We start from the raw sequence: 20,321 nt of genomic DNA, 5'->3' as shown, positions 1-20,321 counted from the left end.
AGACACTGTAGTTTATCGAAGAAGGGTTGACCACTTGATCACTTTGGCAGCTGTATGGAGGATGGATTGGAATGGGGAGAGACTTGAGGACAGGCAGACCCACCAGCAGGCTGTTGCAATACTCCAGGTCTGAGGTGATGATGTCCTGTACTAGGGTAGCGGTAGTGTCAACAGAGAGAAGGTGGTATATGTGAGGGATGTTGCAAAGGTGAAACTGACAAGTCTTGGCAACAGAATCAATACTTGGGGGGATGAGTGAGAAGTTGAGGATGATACCTAGGTTGTGAGCCTAGGGGACTAGAAGCATGGATGGTGCTGCCCTCTACAGTAAAAAGGGAGACAAGGAGGGGGGAGTTATTCATTTCAATTTTGGACATGTTGAGTTTAAGATGGCTCCTGGACATTCAGCTCAAGGTATCTGAAAGGCAGTTGGAGATGCAAGACTGAAGGTCAGCAGAGAGGGTAGGCAAAATAGGCAGATTTCAGAATTGTCTACGGAGAGATGGTAAGAGCACGCTGCTACACACATTGTCAGATGCGCTGTACTTGATTGTTTTTGCTTACCTATTTTTTGTCACAAGAGATAGTTTGATCCTGTGAAGGCATTTGAAGAAATACTTGGGATGCAAAAAATAAAATGCATCAATAGTTTAACAAAACATAAAGTAGGCCAAATTAAAAATTTTTATATGCCCTGTAAACCCAAAGAAGAAAACAGCAGAGTCTAGCAAGAAGAGCACATAACTAGAAGCTGGGAGAACAGAGTTCCAAGTTCTGTGCTTCTAGGCTAAAATAAGTCATTTAATTTCGTTGTTAAAGGCGCACAGTAACTCCTCCCTTACATTCTGTATAGAGTATTGTGAGAATACCATGACAGCCTAGAAAGCAAAATCATGAGAGACACGCGAGGAATTAGGAATCTACATGTTATGCACTATGTTTAAATATTAGTAAGAGAGTGGTTCCCCTATTCCACAGCCTCTCCTTGCCATAGTCTTGAAAGGCCCTTCACTTTACCTAATCTTTAAGGCCCCTCTGCCCAACGAGGCCTTAGCCAGGGTTCCAAACCCTATTAGACTAAATTTCCTGAGGGCAAGGATAATATCTTACTTTTTTCTATATTTCCTTCACTGCTGGGCCCAAGACTTCAGAGTAGGCCTGTAACAAATGTTTGTTGAATTAACAAATATATGTATGCATTGGCATGACAGTAGAGATACAATACAATCTATCTGTATCACTGTCACACCTGCAAACACACACACACACTCACACATACATACACACAGAGCTTTCTCTGCTCACCAGAGGTTGAATCCTGTAAGACCATGTTCTCCAGAGCAGGCCAATCTGTGTTTAGACGCTTCACCAGCTTGTAGGCATTTACGGGGTGAGACAGGTAGCCCTCAGGATCAGAAGTTGATTTGCTTGTCAGAATATCCATTTTTTCAGCCCAGCTAGAGGGACAGGGAAAGGGACACAGAAAAGATATTTTTCCCCTTAAATTCAAACAGACTGTCTCTCCAATCCTGTTCATTTTCACCAGATTCAGATGGACTTGTTTACTCACTCAGGCACTGAAAAGTCATACCATCCATCTGGAAGACTGTACGTAAGCTGGCATCATGTGTTAAGAGAAACATCGACAAAATGGAAAATGTCCAGAGGAAGAGACCAAAGATAGAAAGAAGACTCAAACAGCAACTCGGGATGTTTAATTTATAAAATAGATGACTCAGAGAAGACATGGTAGCCATCTTCAGACATCTGAAGGGTTATCATACGGAAGGAGAAAACTTGATGTAAACAACAATAAAATGCCTAAGATGACATATAACGGACACACCTGCAAACACACAGAATCTACCTCTCTGTGACTTCAACCCTTTGTTCTTTGGGGCAAGTTTTCTCCTTCCATATGATAACCCTTTTAAAAATTAAACATCCCCAGTTACTTCAGTGTTTGCCTTTGTTTTAACTATACCTTGTTCATGACCAGGGCTCTAGCAGATGAATCAGAAGTTACTTGCAGATAAATGTCTTGCCAGCCAGCTCAGTGGCACCACCACTTCACCAAACTGTAAGCCCCCTAATGTGGGAACTGAGTCTCATTCATCTTCTGATATTCCCAAGAACCCAGCCAGCAGAGAGTAAGTGTTTAATAAATGTTTGATGAAGGAATGCATGATTTACCTCTTAATCTTGAAGAGTCTGGCTTCTTCTGCTCTGATATATTCTTTCAGAGACTGGACCAGGTCTTTCTCTGCATAAATCAAGTCTGTCATCTGCCCTGAGGAGTGAGAATGAAAAAAAAATAAATACCTTCAGGGCCAATTCTAGCCCTGACACTAGGCACCTAAGTGACTAATGGTATGTCTGGGTGGACCAGCAGAGAGCCAACTTGAGCAGGGTTGCCAGAGTTGTAGAAGACAAGTGTCAAATACAGTGCCCACTGGGCATTGTAGGCCCACAACACTCTCAAGTAGAGTCTGATTAAAATGTAATTGAAAAATATTTAATAAAATAAAAATACAATAAATAGATAAATAAATAAATAAAATGCAATAAAACATAGATAATGGTAATTTGTGGCTTTCTAAGTCAATATGTAGCCCACAGGGATTCTTATATATGGCTTAGCAGCCAGTTTCTATTTGATTTTGATACTACTTTTGTAGAGTATCTAAAGAGATCTTCTGGCTTAGGACCCTGCTACAGGCTCAGCCCATCTGTAGATCCTTTAGTGATACATGGGATGTCATCAAGTCTTCAGAACCCCACCCTCTGATGGTCCCGTCCAATAGTAAATGTGATGGAAACTTGTCAGTCCTCCCATCCCAATCCAACAAAGAACCCTAATTCTGCTCAGGCCTAAAAGGAGAGTGGGATTTGGGATTGCTTAGACTAGAGTGTACCAATTGAAGTGAAGAACTCAGCCCATGTGCAATGCAGGATACTGATCCAGGCCAGCAGCAAGGAGGAAACCCAAGGCTTCATGGTCACAGATGTCAGTCTGTAAGATAATTAAACAAGCCTGTAATTAGCATTAGGCCACCAGAGCCATATGGTGAGACAAGGGTGCAGAGATACACATAGTCACATTCAAATGGAAAACTCATAATATCAGCGAGAATCATTTAGCACCATGCCTTAGTTTTACACGTGGAGAGACCAGGGCCCAGAAAGAAACAGTGATTTGCCATTCGTTATATAAAAACTCAGCAGAAATGAAAACATACCCTGGCCTTCAAGTCAGGAAGTCACTGGAGCACTCTATAAGCAAATAACAAATAGTACAGTCCTTTGTGAAGGAGTGCCTGGAACTTCTTTCCTATCATTTTCAGGGCTTAATCAGCAGTTTACACAACATGTAAACAGGCCTAATCACTGAATGGTCACTGCTTCCGTCAAAGTGAAGACTCAAAAAGGCCTTAGTTTAAAAAGGCCAAGGTCTCCCACTGCATCCTGGGCCATCTCTAGTTGTCCTGATCTATATCTGGCCTCTGGACCCAAATGGTTCTGGAGGAGAAAGTAAGACTGGTGACTCCACACAGCCCTCCTTCACTTAAATCCAATTCAATTGCAAGTCATGGCATCATCTTCCTGATGTCATGGTCCTCTTAGAGGAATGAAGGACAAACCACCACCACAGCAGTTATGTGCAGATGAATGTCTCACCAGCCCCGTCAGTGGTGTCCATACCCTAGTTAGAGGAGGGGAGCTCTTTTACTCATCTTCCAGTCTCTGCCCCAAGCAATAAGCAGCAGAGAGAGCATATTCAGGTGAGATCTGGGAATGGCAGAAGCACATCTTGGCCTTACCAAGAAAGAACACATCTGGGAAGCAGTGATAGTCTGAGAAGGAAGAAGAAGAAGCCAGGAGACTCTAGGCAAAATTTAAGAGATCCTAATAAGCTACTTGAAGACAGGGGCTCTCTCATTTTTTAAAAGTTTATATCTTTAGCATAAAATAAATGCTTGTTGGTTGAGTGGCCCAAAGAGCACTGAAGCTTTTCCAGCCAATCAAACCACTCTTTCAGTCTAAGTCCCCAAATCTTCCAATGATCGGAGAGATTTTTCTCTCAATCTTTAACACATGGGAAGATCCAAACAATTTGCCAGGGTAAGAGAAGAACCTATGAGCACTAATTCTTGTTCTGTCTCATTTAGTTAAGATCTTCCCCAAGCAAGGAAAATCCAAGGAAGGGTCAGAAAAACAGATCTCCCAAATCCCAGCTCTATTTACTATGTGTGTTGCCTTGGACAATTTGTTTAATAATAATAATGACCATAATTAGTATTTAAATCAGACTTTAAGGTTTGCACTGTACTTTACATACGTTAACTCATTTGAGCCTCAGTTTTTCTTATCAATAAAATGAAGTGGGCAGACTAGGCTAAGGTCCCTTCAAGGTCTAAATCTGATTTATGATAAAATAAAACAAGACAGATAGAAAGATCAATCTACGTATATGAGAAAGAGGAGACAATCGTAGAGGAAAGGCAGTAGGGTCAAAGGAGATCAGGAAAGATTTCCTTTCTTTTACAAGGTCAGATTTTAGCTGGAACTTGAAGGAAGCCAGGGAATCCAAGAGATAGAAATGAGAACTCCAGGCATGGGGACAGCCAGTGAAAATATCCAGTTGCGCATCAGACAGTGTAAGGAATATCAAGAAGGCCAGTATCACTGGATTTCAGAGGACATGGAGGAGATTAAGGGGAAAGACTGGAAAGGTAGGAAGGGGACAAGTTATGATGTGCTTTAAAAGTCAAAGGACTGGGGGGAGGATTCTGGGAAGATGTAGTAGCAATTTAGATTTGAAGATCTTTCCCACCCATTAATAGTCCATGTGACTTGCTTACATCACAGGAAGCCTAAGTCACATGTGGTGGGAGGAGATTCCTGACAGGAAAAGGAAGTTATGTCACAGGAAATGGGGGGGAGAGCAATTATGGATGCTAATGGCTACCCTTGTGATGATTAGAGCTGAACAGGCCAACTTAACTGTACTGTGAGTGTGTTTTGGGGAAGACCCGAGCAGGGGATCAGAGAGGTTTTGGGATAGTGAGGCTCCAGGCTGTGATGTGGTGTTTTAAGTTCCTTGCTGATATGATAAATTGGGCTAACTGGCTGTGGGAGCTGAACATTCGGTTATGGGAAATGATTCTCTGGTGTCTGAATAAATGGTACTTCTTTTACCTTCTTTATAGAGAGTCTCTCATACTTTGCAATACAGAACTACATAGGCATATTCACTATTATCATCGATGTTGTGCTTATTGCCTTACTGATACAGAAGATGGTGGAGTAGGTCAGAAAATTCCAAGCTCTCAAGATTTTCCCCCAAAAAAAGAGATAAAATAGAACCTCAGGGCAAACAAAGTGTGGGTAAAAATAAATAAGAATAAGAGTACAACAGAGGTCCTCCAGGGACAATCCAAGAAGATCTGAAGGAAAATCCCAGGATGTGGTTTGGTTCCTGTGAAGAGTAAACACCACCATGCTAGGTTCCCCTAAGCAGCAAGCCACTTAAGCAACAAGCAGCAAGTCCTGGGGTTAGCTGGGTTGAGGGGACGCCTCCGCCCCAGCCACAGGAACTTTTACCCCTAGGATGGTGAAGAGATTTGGTCATCTGAGCCCAGGAAAATCAAGGGAACCTCTGCTGACAAGGAACGCCAGACCCAGCTGTGCTGCGGAAAGCAGTAGGGTAAGAAGGAAGCAGTACCTAGCTGTGGGCACTTACAGGAGGCTGGATATTTGGCTTTTCTTGGAGCCTAGAAGGGGAGAACTGAAGATCTTGAGGCCAGAGGCACCATCTCCCATGCCCCAGAACTAGAGGTTATTACAAAAATTAAGTTATTGCTACAAAAAAATTGCACAGACAAAGGAGAAAGAATCCAACCATAGAAAGACATTATGGGAATAGAGAAGACCAGGGTTCATTTTCAGAGGAGGATACTGAAGCAAAGAAACCCTTTTGTACCACAAAGAGTAATGTCGAATGGTCACCTGCCCAAAAAGAATTTGTAGAACTTAAAAAAGACTTTAAAAATCAAATGAGATTGATCAAGGAAAAACTAAAAGAAAATAATAAGAAGAACCATCCAAGAAAAACAAGAAGATTATGAAAAGAAAGTCAACCAATTAGAAAAGGAGACCCAAAATCTTAAAGAAGAAAATGACACCTTGAAAATTAGAATTGGGCAATGGGAAGCCAGTGAAGTTATCAGATATGAAGAATAATAAAGCAAAAAATAAAGAATGAAAATAAAGAAGAGAAAGTGAAACACCTTATAAGAAAAACAACTGATTTGGAGAACAGACCAAGAACAGAAAACATAAGAATAATCAGACTACCTGAAAGCTATGATCAAAAAAAGAATCTTGATACAAGAAATAATTAAAGAAAACTGTCCTGAAGCATTAGAACAAGGGGGAAAGTAGAAACAGAAAAAAAAATCCATTGATCACCATTTGAAAGAGATCCTATGAGGAAAACTCATAGGAATATCATAGTCAAATTCTAAAACCCCCAGCTCAAGGATAAAATATTAAGAGCAACAAGAAAAAAAAACAATTTAAATATCATGGTGCCACAATTAGAATCACACAAGACCTAGCAGCAGAGACCCTAAAGGACAACGGGTCTTGGAACACTATATATCAAAGAGGAAAAGAACCGGGATTCCAACTAAAAATATCATACACAGCAAAGTTAAACATAATCTTGAACAAAAAAAATGACATTTGATCAACTGTCAGACTTACAGGACTTTGTTTTTAAAAAAGGAGGACTTAATAGAAGATTTGACATACAAGAGCCAAGAGAAACATAAGGTACATAATAAAGACTTATTACAAGGAATTCTATTAGGACAGACCATTTACCTCTTATGCATGTAAAATGTATGTCTAAGACAGTCATTAGTAATTGGGTAGTTTGTAAGAAAGATTGAGGTAGACCTAAGTATGATATAACTTTAAAAGGAAAACTATCTAGGAACAGTTAAAAAGAGAAATTATCTTATACAAATGAAGTATGAGAGGAAGAACCTACACAGAGGAATTAGAGGAGGGCTGGTAGTTCTCGTAACCTACTTTCATCGGGAATGGGTTCGAGAGGGGAACAAAACATATATATCTAGAAAAATATAAAAGTCTTCTAAATTCAGAAGAAATAAAACAGTAAGTGGAGAGGATAAAGGAGCGATCTTTAGAGGGGAGGATGTGGCAAGGGGGTATAGAAGAATGTTTAGATTCATAGGAATGGGAGGATAGGGAAGGAATCCTTAGAGGGGGGTAGGCAAGTAATACAAGGGCAAGGTAGTGGGTAGAAGTAACTAGAGAAGTCAGGAGGGGTAGGAAATAAGAGATATGCACACACAAAAACAAAGATCAGGTATAGAATTTGTTAGGGAAAGTATATGTCTATATACGTACATATGTATATCTATAAATAAATATATCCACACTTAATTGTAGCCTCCTGGGCAGGGGGAAAGGGGATGGGGAGAAAGAGGTCAAACAAAAGAAAGTAAAAAGTATGCATCAGAGAACAAAAGAAAACTTACAAGGAATCAAAGAAAAGATGGACAGCTCTCAACACGACATGTAGTATTTATCATACAGCTTTTCTTGAAATGAAAATTTATTGCTGTATATTTTGAATCCTCTCCCATTTTCTGCTGTGTACATGACATGCTTTTTTTCTTTTCCTACTTTGTATTTTTAAGTTTCAATATTTAAGTTTATGACATGTTTCTTTTTCTTTTCTCTATTCTCTGTTTGAGTTCTGGTGTTCAAATCTAAAATTTAAAAAAAAGTCCAAAGGATTGGGTACTAAGACAGCAGAGTTAGGAAGGAACCCCTCTGAAGCCCTCCAAAATTCCCCAAACAACTAGAAAGCTGCTTCAGAATTGATCTGGGAACAGGGAAGCTGCTTACCAGCCTGGCAGGAAAGGTCTGTCTCACTGGGGTGAGAGGAAAGCAAGGTCCAAGAGCAACAGCAGCCAACCTCATAGCAGAGGCCTGCAGTAAGCCTCCAAGACTGGGGCAATCCATCATGAAGGTCCCACCCTCCTGCAAGCCACCAGACCCCTAGACAATTGAGCCTCTGTGCAGGACAGGGAGGCCTCACTCCATTGACTCCATCTCCAGCACAAGCCACCAGTGAGGACTTGATCCCACTGCTAACCAGTAGTGAAGCCCTGCCCCAGGGCTGGTCAACAGCAAGACCCAGAACCTGAAGCCTACCGAAAGAGAGACCCTTTTTTTCATAACAAGTGAGCAGCAAGGCCCCACACCTGGGGCAGAGCAGCAACAAAATCCTTCCTCCAGGGTCAGCCAGTGTATTGGCAAATGGGCTCCTTAGCACTTAGTCAACAAGTGCCCTTGACTAGTTTGGCTTTTTCCCCTGAACTGAATGCTGTTTGTATGTTGGACTGGAGTAAGCTTGTCAGCCCCTTCACCTTGCTTCCCTTGCTTAAGCTGATGGAAAGAACCTGTGCTTTCCCAGTCAACCCCTTCACCTTGCTTAAGCAGATTGAAAGAACCTGTGCTTTCCCCGGCATACCTTACACCCCCGCAGAAGCTGGATGGTTAAAAGCAGCTCCCGTTGGAGCCAGAGGCTGCTACAGCCGCAGCCGCAGCTACAGCTGAAGCAGGAACTGCCAGTAGCAGAGCTGACCTACAGGAGGAAGCTGAACAAAGACTTCAGGCCAGTGGGTAATCTTTTTACCATAGAGGGGGAAGCATGATTTTGCTTTACGCAATCATGCTTCTCTGTAGCCTCCTGGTTACTCTTTCCAGGTGTACTTATTGGGCCTGGAAGCTTTTGATCAATATATCAAAATGGGGTTGCTGGTTCATGGGTTGGTTACTGTGGAGCCTAAATATATGTTTTGATTCTTCTGCCTTCTACTTTGAGAGTTTCTTATATCCGGCGGTTCCGAACCTTTCAGACATGTTTATGATCCTCTTTGAGATTATAAACTCTGCCCTCCTAATACAGCCAGCAGAAAGACTCTGTTACCAGAGCAAAACAACAGCAAGGCCCCACCTGTGGAGCAGGCCAGCAGCTAAACCCCACACCCAGGGGAGGCCAATAGGGAAGCCCCAATCCACCCTCCTCCCCCTGCCTGCCCCCCCATATAAGCCAGAAGGGAAGCCTACCCTCAGAGAAAGCAAGCGGTTAGGTCCTGAAGCCCAGTAGAAGCCAGCAGTACAACCCAAAGCTCCAGCACAAAAAGCTTGGGACAATACAGGACCAGAGTCTAACTGTCACATAACAACACCAAGTTACAAAAAAAGAAAGAAAAAATAAGCAAAAAAAAAAGAGAGAGAGAGAGAGAGCTTGACTATAGAAAGTTACTACGGTGATAGAGAGGGTCAAGGCATAAACTTAGAAGGGGCCAATAGTGTCCAAATGGCTACATGTGAAGCCTCAACGAAAAATGGAATTTGGTCTCAGGCTCAAAAAGAATTCCTGGAAAAGCTTAAAAAGCAAATTAGAGAAGTAGAAGAAAAACTGGGGAAAGAAATGAGAGTAATGCAAGAGAATCATAAAAAAAAAAGAGTCAATAGCAAAAAAATATAAGAAATTTACTGAGGAAAACAACTCCCTAAAAAATATAATTCTTCAAATGGAAAAGGAAGTACAAAAACTCACTGAAGAAAATAAATCCTTAAAAATTAGAATTGAACAAGTGAAAACTAATGGCTCTGTGAGACATCAAGATATGATAAAACAAAATCCAAAAAGTAAAAAAAAGAGAAAATGTGGCATTTCTCATTGGAAAAACAAGTGACCTAGAAAATAGCTCCAGGAGAGACAAGAATTATTGGACTAACTAAAAGACATGATTAAAAAAAAATAAGTCCTGGAAAACATCTTTCGAGAAATTATCAAAGAAAACTGCCCTGATATATTAGAACCACAGGGCAAAATAGAAATTGAATATATTCACCAATCATCATCTGAAAGAGATCCCAAAATGAAAACATCAGGAACATCACAGCCAAATTCCAGAGATCATAGATCGAGGAGAAAGTATTGCAAGCATCATAAAATAAACCTAATATCATGGAGCTACAGTCAGTATTACACAGGATTTGGCAGCTTCTACCTTAAAGAATATGAGGGCTTGGAATATGATAAACTAGAAGGCAAAGGAGTTAGGATTACAACCAAAAAACACCTACCCTGAAAAACTAAATATAATCTTTCAGGAAGGGAAGATGCACATTTAACAAAATAGAGAACTTTCAAGTATTTCTAATTAAAAGATCAGAGCTGAATAAAAATTGACTTCCAAATACAAAACTCAAGGGAAACATAAAAAGGTAAAAAAGCAACAAGAAAGAAAAAAAAACATAAGAAATTCAATAAGGATAAACTTTATATTTCTATAGATAATACAATTCTATAGATAATTTCAATAGATAACATTTGTAACTTAACTTTATTATTGTAAGAGCAATTAGAAGGAGTATATGTAGACAACAGGTTTGAATATAAGGTGATTTTTGATGATACCAAAAAAAAAGGGGGGGATGAGAAAGAAAAATACACTGAAGAAGAAGGAACAGGATGAGCTTGAATGGGGTAAATTATCCCACATAAAAAAGACATAAAAGAGCTCTTATAGTGGAGGGAAACATGGTGGGGGGAGCAGACAAAGCTTAAACCTTGGTCTCATCAAAATTGGCTCAAAGAGGGAATAACATACACACTCAGTTGGATATAGAAATCTATCTTACCCTATAAGGAATTAAAAAAGGATAGGGATAATAGAAGGCAGAAAGGGGACTGATAAAAGGGAAGGTATACTGGGGAAAACAGTGATCAGAAGTAAAACATTTGTGAGGAGGGAAAGGGTGGAGGGTAAGAAAGTGAGAGGGGGATAAACAAGTGAAAATAACATGGAAGGAAATATAGAGTTAGCTATCATAACTATAAATGTGTGGGGTGAACTCAACCATAAAATGAAAGTGGAGAGAAGAATGGATTAAAAACCAGAATCCTAAAATATTTTGTTGACAAGAAACATATTTGAAGCAGAGAGATACATACAGGGTAAAGGTAAGGGGCTGAAGCAGAATCTGTCATGTTTCAGCTGAAGCAAAGAAAGCAGGGGTAGCAATCATGATCTCAAACAAAGCAAAAGTAAAAATAGATCTAATTTAGAGATAAAGAAGGAAACTATACCTTGCTAAAAGGTGCCATAGACAATGAAGTCATATCAATACTAAACATATATGCACCAAATGATATAGCATCTAAATTTTTGAAGAAGTTGAATGAGTTAAAGGAGAAAATAGATAATAAAACTATACTAGTGGGAGACATGGATAAATCTAATCAAAAAAAAACAAGAAAGAAGTTAAGGAAGTGAATAAAATTCTGGAAAAGTTAGATATGATAGATCTGTGGAGAAAATTGAATGGGAATAGAAAGGACTATACCTTTTTCTCAGCAGTACATGGCACGTAAGCAAAAATCAACCATATATTAGGACATTAAAAACCTCACAATCAAATGCAGAAAAGCAGAAATGTCAAATGCATCCTTTTCAGATCATAATGCAATAAAAACTTCATTCAATAATGGAGATTATTATAGAGGTTAAAAATTAATTGGAAATTTAAAAATCTAATCCTAAAAAAATAAGTGGATCAAAGAACAAATCATAGAAACAAGCGATAATGTCATTAAAGAATATGACAACAATGAGACAACACTCCAAAATTTATGGGATGCCGCCAAAGTGGCACTTAAGGGAAAATTTATATCTCTAATTTCTTACATCAATAAAATAGAGAAAAAGCAGATCAATGAATTAGGCATGCAACTAAAAAAAAAACTAGAAAAAAGAACAAATTAAAAATCCTCAATTAAACACCAAATTGAAAATCCTGAAAATCAAAGGTGAAATTAATAAAATTTAAAATAAGAAAACCACTGAACTAATAAATAAAACTAGAAGCTGGTTTTACAGGGGGAAACCAATAAAATAGATAAACCATTAGTTAATTTCATTTAAAAAAGGGAAAAGAGAAAACCAAGTTACTAATATCAAAAAATGAAAGGGGTGAATTCACCACCAATGAAGAGGAAATTAAGATAATTGTGAGGAGCTATTTTGCTCAATTATATGCCAATAAATTGATGAGTATCTACAAAAATATAAATTGCCCAGATTACCAGAAGAAAAAATAAAATATTTAAATAACCCAATCTTAGAAAAAGAAATTGAACAAGCCATCAATGAACTTCCTAAAAAAAAATCTACAGGACCGGGGGATTCACAAGCAAGTTCTACCAAACATTTAGAGAACAATTAATCACAATACTATATAAACTATTTGGAAAAATAGGCAAAGGAGTCCTTCCAAATTCCTTTTATGATACAAATATTTGATACCCAAACCAGGAAGAACCAAAACAGAGAAAGAAAATTATAGACCAATTTCCCTAATGAATATTGATGCAAAATTTTTAAATAAAATACTAGCAAAGAGATTACAGCAATATATCACAAAGATCATATACCATGACCAAGCAAGATTTATACCAGGAATGCAGGGCTAGTTCAATATTAGGAAAACTATCAGCGTAATTGACCATATGAATAACAAAACCAAAAGAAATCATATGATTATCTCAATAGATGCAGAAAAAGCCTTTGATACAATACAGTACCCATTCCTATTAAAAACACTAGGTGGCATAGGAATAAATGGAGCTCACCTTTAAATGATAAGTAATATTTATCTAAAACCATCAACAAGCATTATCTGTAATGGGGATAAGTTAGAAGTCTTCCCAATACAATCAGGAGTGAAGCAAGGATGCCCATTATCACCTCTATTATTTAATATTGTACTAGAAATGTTAGCTATAGCAAAAGAGAAGAAAAAGAAATTAAAGCAATTAGAATAGGCAATAAAGAAACAAAGCTATCACTCTTTGCAGATGATATGATGTTATACTCAGAAAATCCTAGAGAATCAACTAAAATACTATTTGAACTTATTAAAAACTTTAGCAAAGCTGCAGGATACAAAATAAACCCACCTAAATCATCAGTATTTCTATATATTACCAACAAAATCCAGCAGCAAGAGACAGAAAGAGAAACTCCATTTAAAATAACTGCAGAAGGGGCAGCTAGGTGGCACAGTGAGTAGAGCACCGGCCCTGGAGTCAGGAGGACCTGAGTTCAAATCCGGCCTCAGACACTTGACACATGTACTAGCTGTGTGACCTTGGGCAAGTCACTTAACCCCGATAGCCCTGCCAAAAAGCAAAAAAATTTAAAAAAAAATAAAATAAAATAACTACAGACAATAGAAAATACTCAGGAGCCTACCTGCCAGGTCAAACCCAGGAACTATAGAAACACAACTGTAACACATTTTTCACACAAATAAAGTCAGATCTAAACAACTGAAAAATTACTACTTGGAGCAGCTAGGTGGTGCAGTGAGTAGAGCACTGGCCCTGGAGTCAGGAGGACCTGAGTTCAAATCTGACCTCAGACATTTGTCACACTTACTAGCTGTGTGGCCTTGGGCAACTGTTGCAACAACTTGGCTAGCAGCTGCTGTGGGGGTGAAAAACCAACACAAGCCCAACATCAAGAATGCTGCAAGTCCAGATTCTTTTGATCTGCTTTACTAAGGAAAGCAACATTAAGGGGTTAACAATCTTACTTTAATACAACATACAAATATCATTGACTCAGCTCGGGGGGAAAGCCAGCACCCTGAGCTTCAGAGTAAATACAAACAGAGCAAATAAACACAAATCAACAGACAGATTTCTGTCTGACAAAATCACAATATGCAGTTACCACAGAAGCATCAACATCAAAGCCGGGGAGCTAATAACTGGTTGGCCTAGAGTCACGCACCACTCCTGCTGCTGCTCAGAGCTCTGAAAGAGAGAGCCAACCTCTGGGTTTATGTCTTGCTCAGGGTCAAAGGTGAGTCACACATGCGACTCACCCATGTGACCTAAAATCATCACAAAAATGCAACTTAAACCCACGTGGTCTAAAAGCCTCTGATGTCACAAACATGTCATTCAAACCCATGTAAACTAGGCTTTCCCTTGAAGTACAGAGGTCATCAAGGACTCCTAATTTAATCAAGGAAATAAAGGTCAAACTCTTCAAGGGCACTTGGTTGAATAAGTGCTAAGAGCCCATCTTGATTCCCAATACAGCGAGTCACTTAACCCCAATTGCCTTGCTTTCCCTCCTCAAAAAAAAAAAAAGAAAAAGTACTAATTACTCATGGGTAGGCTAAGCCAATATAATAAAAATGGCAATTCTACCTAAATTAATCTATTTATTCACTGCCATACCAATCAAACTATCAAAAGACTGCTTTATAGAGCTAGAAAAAATAATATCATAATTCATCTGGAAGAACAAAAGTTCAAGGATATAAAGAGAATCAATAAAAATAAAATGTGAAAGAAGGTGGCCTAGCTGTGCCAGATCTCAAACTGTATTATAAAGCAGTAATTATCAACACAGTCTGGAATTGGCTAAGAAATACAGTGGTGGGTCAGCTAAATAGACTAGGTACAATTTACATTACAGTTAATGACCATAGTAATCTAACCCAAAGATCCAAGTTTTTGAAACAAAAATTCATTATTTGACAAAAACTGCTGGGAAAACTGGAAAACTATATGGCAAAAAACTAGGTATAGGCCAACATTTCATACCATATACCAAAATAAGGTAAAAATGGGTACATGATTTGCACATAAAGGGTGATACCATAAGCATTAAGAGAGCATGGAATTGTTCATCTCTCAGATTTATGGATTAGGGAAGAATTTAGGACCAAACAAGAGATAGAGACCATTACAAAGTATAAAACAGATAATTTTGATTGCACAAAATTAAAAAGTTTTTGCACAAACAAAACCAATGCAAGCAAAATTATAAGAACAGCAGGAAACTGGGGAAAATTTTTGCCACAAGTATCTCTGATAAAGGCTTCATTTCTCAAATATTTGGAGAATTGAGTCAAATTTATAAAAATACAAGTAATTCCCCAATTGAAAAACAGTCAAAGGATATGAACAGGCAGTCTTCAGACAAAGAAATCAAAGTTATCTATAGACATATGAAAAATGCTGTAAATCACTATTGAGCAGAGAAATGAAAATTGAAACAACTCTGAGGTACCATCTCATACCCATCAGAGTGGCTAATATGACAAAAAAGGCAAATGTTAGATGCTAGTGGGGATATGGGAAAACTGGCACACCAGTACACTGTTTATGGAGTTGTGAACTGATTTAACCATTCTGGAGAGCAATTTGAAACTATGCCCAAAGGGCTGTAAAATTGTGCATATCCTTTGATCCAGCAATTCCACTGCTAAGTCTATATCCCAAAGACATTCAACAAAGGTAAAAGGACCTATTTGTACAAAAATACTTATAGCAGCTCTTTTTCTGGTGTCTAAGAATTAGAAATCCAAGGGATGCTCATCAACTGAGAAATGGCTAAAGAAGCTGTGGTATATGATTGTAATGGACTATTATTGTGCTATAAGATATGACAAGCAGGAAGATTTCAGAAAAACCTGGAAAGACTTACATGAACTAATGCATAGTGAAGTGAACAGAACCAGGAGAACATTGTACACAGTAACCACAACATTGTTCAATGAAGAATGGTGAATGACTTAGCTATTCTCAGCAATACAATGATCTAAGACAATATCAAAGGACTAATGATGAAGCACACTATCCACCTCTGGAGAAAAAACTCATATTGTCTGAATGCAGACTGAAGCATGCTATTTTTCATTTTCTTCCTTTCATTTTTTTTCTTTTATTCAAGTCTTCTTGTACAAAATGACTCATATGGAAATGTTTTATGTCACTGCACATGCATAATCTATATCTGATTGCTTACCGTCTCAGGGAGGGGGAGAGAGAGATAGAATTTGGAACTCAAAACTTTAAACAAAAATGTTAAAAAAAAAGGAAAAAAGTCAAAGAATTTTATATTTGATCCTAAAGGTATTGAATAAGTAGGGAGGGGACATGGTCAGATCTACACTTCAGCCAAGGGGAGCTCAGCTTGTGACCTTGGACAGGTCATTTCCAGTCAATCAATCCACAAGAACTTATTAAGTACCTACTATGTGCCACATACCATGCTAGGGCTTGATGATACTAAGACATTGCCCTTAAAGAGCTTACAGACTATAAGGGGAGACAGAATATGCACATATATGTCAATCAGTCAGTCAATAAGCATTTATTGAGGTCTTACCAACTGTCAGGCACTGTGCATACAAAGAAAGGCAAAAAACATAGTCCCTGCCCTCAAAAAGCTTATGTTCTAATGAATGAAAAAGCATGTAAACAACTAAGTAGATAAGAAGATAAATTCAGAATTAAAGAAAGGGATCCTGAGAGGAGAAGACATTATCATCTAAGGGAATGGGGAAGCCAAAACCAGTATCAACAGGCTATCACAACTTCATGAAACCTACGTGAAAACCAGGTTTATTACAAGAGAAATGAACATGCATGTGGAACCCAAAAGAGTTCCCAGTTCAAACAGAAGTTTACATTTTTGTAATAGCAGAACCAAGGGAGGAAGGGATACCAGGAAGGGGTGTGACATGGGAGGGGAATGGTGCAGCAAAGGTGGGAAAAAAGACAAAACCACTCTCCATGGGGAGGAGAAAGGTGATGGCAAAAGCCAAATTCTTTTCCCTTGGGAACTGCTAGATTATGAAGATAGGAGGTTCTGCTTATCTGCAAAGGACCCCAGCTGCACAAGCATTATCTCAGCCTGACACAGGCTGGCTGGTACCTGTCTTGCCTCCCAACGACACACAGAGAGTCCAGCTTGGGGTGCAACAACAAATTATGTCAGCTCATGGGAGCTTCATCCTTGACACATTCAGGGCTTCCTGAATGCTATGGGTCCAGTGTTTCTGGAAAAAATGGCAATTCAAAAAGACAAGTTCAGAGGATCCTTTAACAGTCCTTAACAACATATATAAGAAATAGGAAGCAATTTGGAGGCACTAGAAAGTGGGAGAGATTCAGGAAAGGACCATTGTAGAAAGCAGTTACTAAGCTGAGCTTTGAAGAAAACTAGGCATTCTAAGAGGCAGAAATGAGGAGGGAGTGTATTTTTGCCATAGGAGACAGCCTGTGCTGTCTCTGTGTACATAGACACGGTTGGAACGGCAAGTGTAAGGAATAGCAAGGCCAATTTGGCTGGACAAAATACCCTGCTTCTCAGCTTCTCTAATGAAAAATAACAGGTGCTCCTCTGGATGTTTCATTCTCTTCCAGATAATATCTTTAATATCCTTTACATTTTTTATTCAATTATGAATTTAACATTAACAAATATATAAACATTTCAATATTCGAAGGCTAATAAAAAGGGGAATTGTATATGGAACTTCTATTATATACAGTTTGTCTTTTCCCTCCTACTACATAAAGTTTGGTTTTCTCTTTATATAATTCAAATCTAACCTTATAGTTCCAATGTTGTCCTGCTTTTCTGTGTCTCTTTCTGAACTTCTTTCTTCATTTTTCTGCTTATGTTTTTTTTCCTTTCTTTTCTTCTATTCTTTCAGTATCATAATCCCTCCCTCAGTATCTACTCTCTCTTATAACTCCTTTCAATACCTGTGCCCTCCCCCTGCCCCTCCTAAAAAGAAAGAAACGCTCTGCCTTATAAAAAAAAGTATGTTACCCAAAACAAACCCACACATTTGGCTAGATGGGAAAACATATGGCACACTCTGTACCTTAAGTTCATAACTTATTTGCTAAGAGGTAAGAAGCTGATTTTTCATTAGTCTTCCAGAGGCATAACTGGCCATTGCATCGATCATGTTTCACTCATACGAGTCCTCACAGGTTTCTCTGAAGTTACCCCTTTCACCACTTCTTACGGCATAATAATATTCCATTACATTCATATAGTATAATTTGTTCAGTTATTCCTAAGCTATTAGACACCCACTTTGTTTCCAGTTCTCTGCTAGAACAAACAATGCTGCTATGAGATTTTCTTGTTATTAGATTTGATTATTAGGTATTTCCATGGGACTTTCACAGACTTTCTGTGGTGAATAATTCCTTAGGAATTTCCTCCTCAAGAGCTAGCAGAATAAGGTGCTCACACTCATGGCAAACATTTTCTTGGTCCTTTTCCTGTGCAAAAAGCTCGAGTCCCAGCCAAGCCCCAGCTGCCCCCTGGATTTTATTCCCCAACAGGCCTTTCTCCCAAACCAACAATGCTCTATATCATCAGTGAGGGAAATGGAAAGCAATCAGCAAATGCTTTTATGTGCATCCATGTATGTTAACACTGTGGGCACATCTGGGGCTGAACCTCATGGAACAATTTACAGAGCCGGTGAAAGTCCAGAGAAGGTCAGCCCAAGTGATTCATATGAGGAAAGGGGGCTGCTGTCCATATCCATATCACAGTATTCCTCATCACAGTTTTGATATTTTGTGGGTCAGCATAACAAATTAAATGAGAATTTGGGGGGAGTTTTGCAGAAACCACAGATGACACGGAAAGGCCAGCAGACAGCACAGAAAAAAATTTAGAAACTCAGAAGTGTATAAAATATATGTAAAGTATTATACTACGTGGCCTATGAACAAATACCTAACCCAAATTTTACAATAAGGTACTGTAAACACCCCACAAAAGAAAAAGGAAAAAAAATTTGGACTTCTTCTATGGTACCAAGGGAGAGCCAAAAAAATTTTACATGGATTTCCAGATCGCGGGGCACCGTGCCCCTGACCTCCACAATAAGGAAGGGATAACTATAAAGTGACTGAAAAGCTGAAGGAAGCCTTCTCAGTCTGGAACAGTGACAGATTGAGATGGGCTGTGGTCAACATCTATCCAATCGCAAAGGAAACGGATAGAGAAGGAAAACATAGACTGTCACCAGACTCAGATTACAAGCATAAAGGAACTCAGTGGAATCTTCAAAAATGTAAATTTAGAAATAATTGAAGAAAAAAGAGAAATAATTGAATGGAATTGATACCCTCAGATGTGGTACAGCCTAAGCCAAGCATCATTAAAAGAGGTTTAGATGAATTTGTGGCTAGAAAGGCAATGTGAGAGTACATAGAGAGCTGGCCTCGGAGTCAAAAAGACCAAAATTCAATGTCCTCCTCTGCCACATACTAGCTACGTGACTCAAGGCAAATCACAGAACTTCTCCAGGGCCCTAGGCAACTGTCCAAGACTAAAGGTTGTACAGCAGACACCAATCTGCATTGGCAGAGGGACTTTTCTCACACCAATGAAATCACAGTTCTTGACACAATTTCGAGGGATTCTAGGATCTTGCTAAATTCTTAACTTCTGAGGTCGACAGCAGGGGAAGCAGCCGGTTGTACCTGCTCACTATGTCTGGCTCAATTGGTGCCTCCTTGCTGTACGGACCACAATGTTGATCCAGGACATCAAGGTAGCCAGTGAAAAAGATTCTGATGCCTCTTGTGTGCCTAGTCCTGGGCTCAGCTATGCTGTGGGAGTGATAGCAGAGAAGCTACAGTAAGCTTGAGAAAACTCACAATCTTGTTGAAGCAGCAGGATTCACATCAAAAAGGTACTGTTTTATAATGTACAAAATGCTATTCTCAGAATCAAGAAGACTAAGGTTCAAAGCTCATTTCTTCTACTTGCTAGCTATTTCCACCTGGGCAAATTACTTAACTTCTCTGAGGCTCAGTTTTTTCATCAGTGAAATGGGGCTAATAATACCCATGGTACCAGTATATAGAACTGTTCTGAGGTTCATATAACATATGGAAGGAGCAGGGCAGCTAGGTGGTGCAGTGGATAGAATGCTGGGCCTGGAGTCAGGAAGACCAGAGTTCAAATCCAGCCTCAGACATGTATTAGCTGGGCAAGTCACTTAATCCTCTTTGCCTCAGTTTCTTCATCTATAAGATGAGCTGGAGAAAGAAATGGCAAATCACTCCAGCATCTTTCCCAAGAAAGTCCCAAGTGGGGTCACTAACAGTCAGATGTTACTGAAACAAATGAACAACATGTAAGGAATGTTGCTAACTTTAAAGCACTATGTAAAAGCAATATATTATCTTAAGGATGTCATTTTAACTTTTATTATGGAAATAACTTGAGAACAGTGCATAAAAGTCCATCTAACCAAGTACTAAGTGATGTCAAATACACTCTCAGCATAGGGAATACTTGCAGAAAGGAAGATAACACTGGGAATCTTAACCATCAAAGAAGATATCCTGGAAAAGG

The 20,321-nt window shown here is 39.0% G+C and overlaps 1 protein-coding gene across 6 annotated transcripts in view; it reads right to left on the bottom strand.

Annotated features, from left to right (window-relative positions):
* Positions 1–20,321, bottom strand: part of P4HA2 (prolyl 4-hydroxylase subunit alpha 2) — a 62,293-nt gene that overhangs the window by 30,309 nt on the left and 11,663 nt on the right. For all 6 annotated transcript variants that reach the window (XM_036752400.1, XM_036752403.1, XM_036752398.1 and 3 more), the window contains exons 2-4: positions 2,916–3,013; positions 2,194–2,290; positions 1,306–1,457 (exon numbers count right to left, since the gene is read on the bottom strand). In XM_036752400.1, the coding sequence (XP_036608295.1) occupies positions 1,306–1,457; positions 2,194–2,290; positions 2,916–2,997 (331 nt within the window). In that variant the 5' untranslated portion in view covers positions 2,998–3,013. The remainder of the gene's footprint in view (positions 1–1,305; positions 1,458–2,193; positions 2,291–2,915; positions 3,014–20,321) is intronic.

Source organism: Trichosurus vulpecula, chromosome 3 (genome assembly GCF_011100635.1).
Source record: "Trichosurus vulpecula isolate mTriVul1 chromosome 3, mTriVul1.pri, whole genome shotgun sequence".
NCBI lineage: Eukaryota > Metazoa > Chordata > Mammalia > Diprotodontia > Phalangeridae > Trichosurus > Trichosurus vulpecula.
Note: the sequence above shows the minus strand (reverse complement) of the source record. Positions and strands in the feature narration are given on the sequence as shown.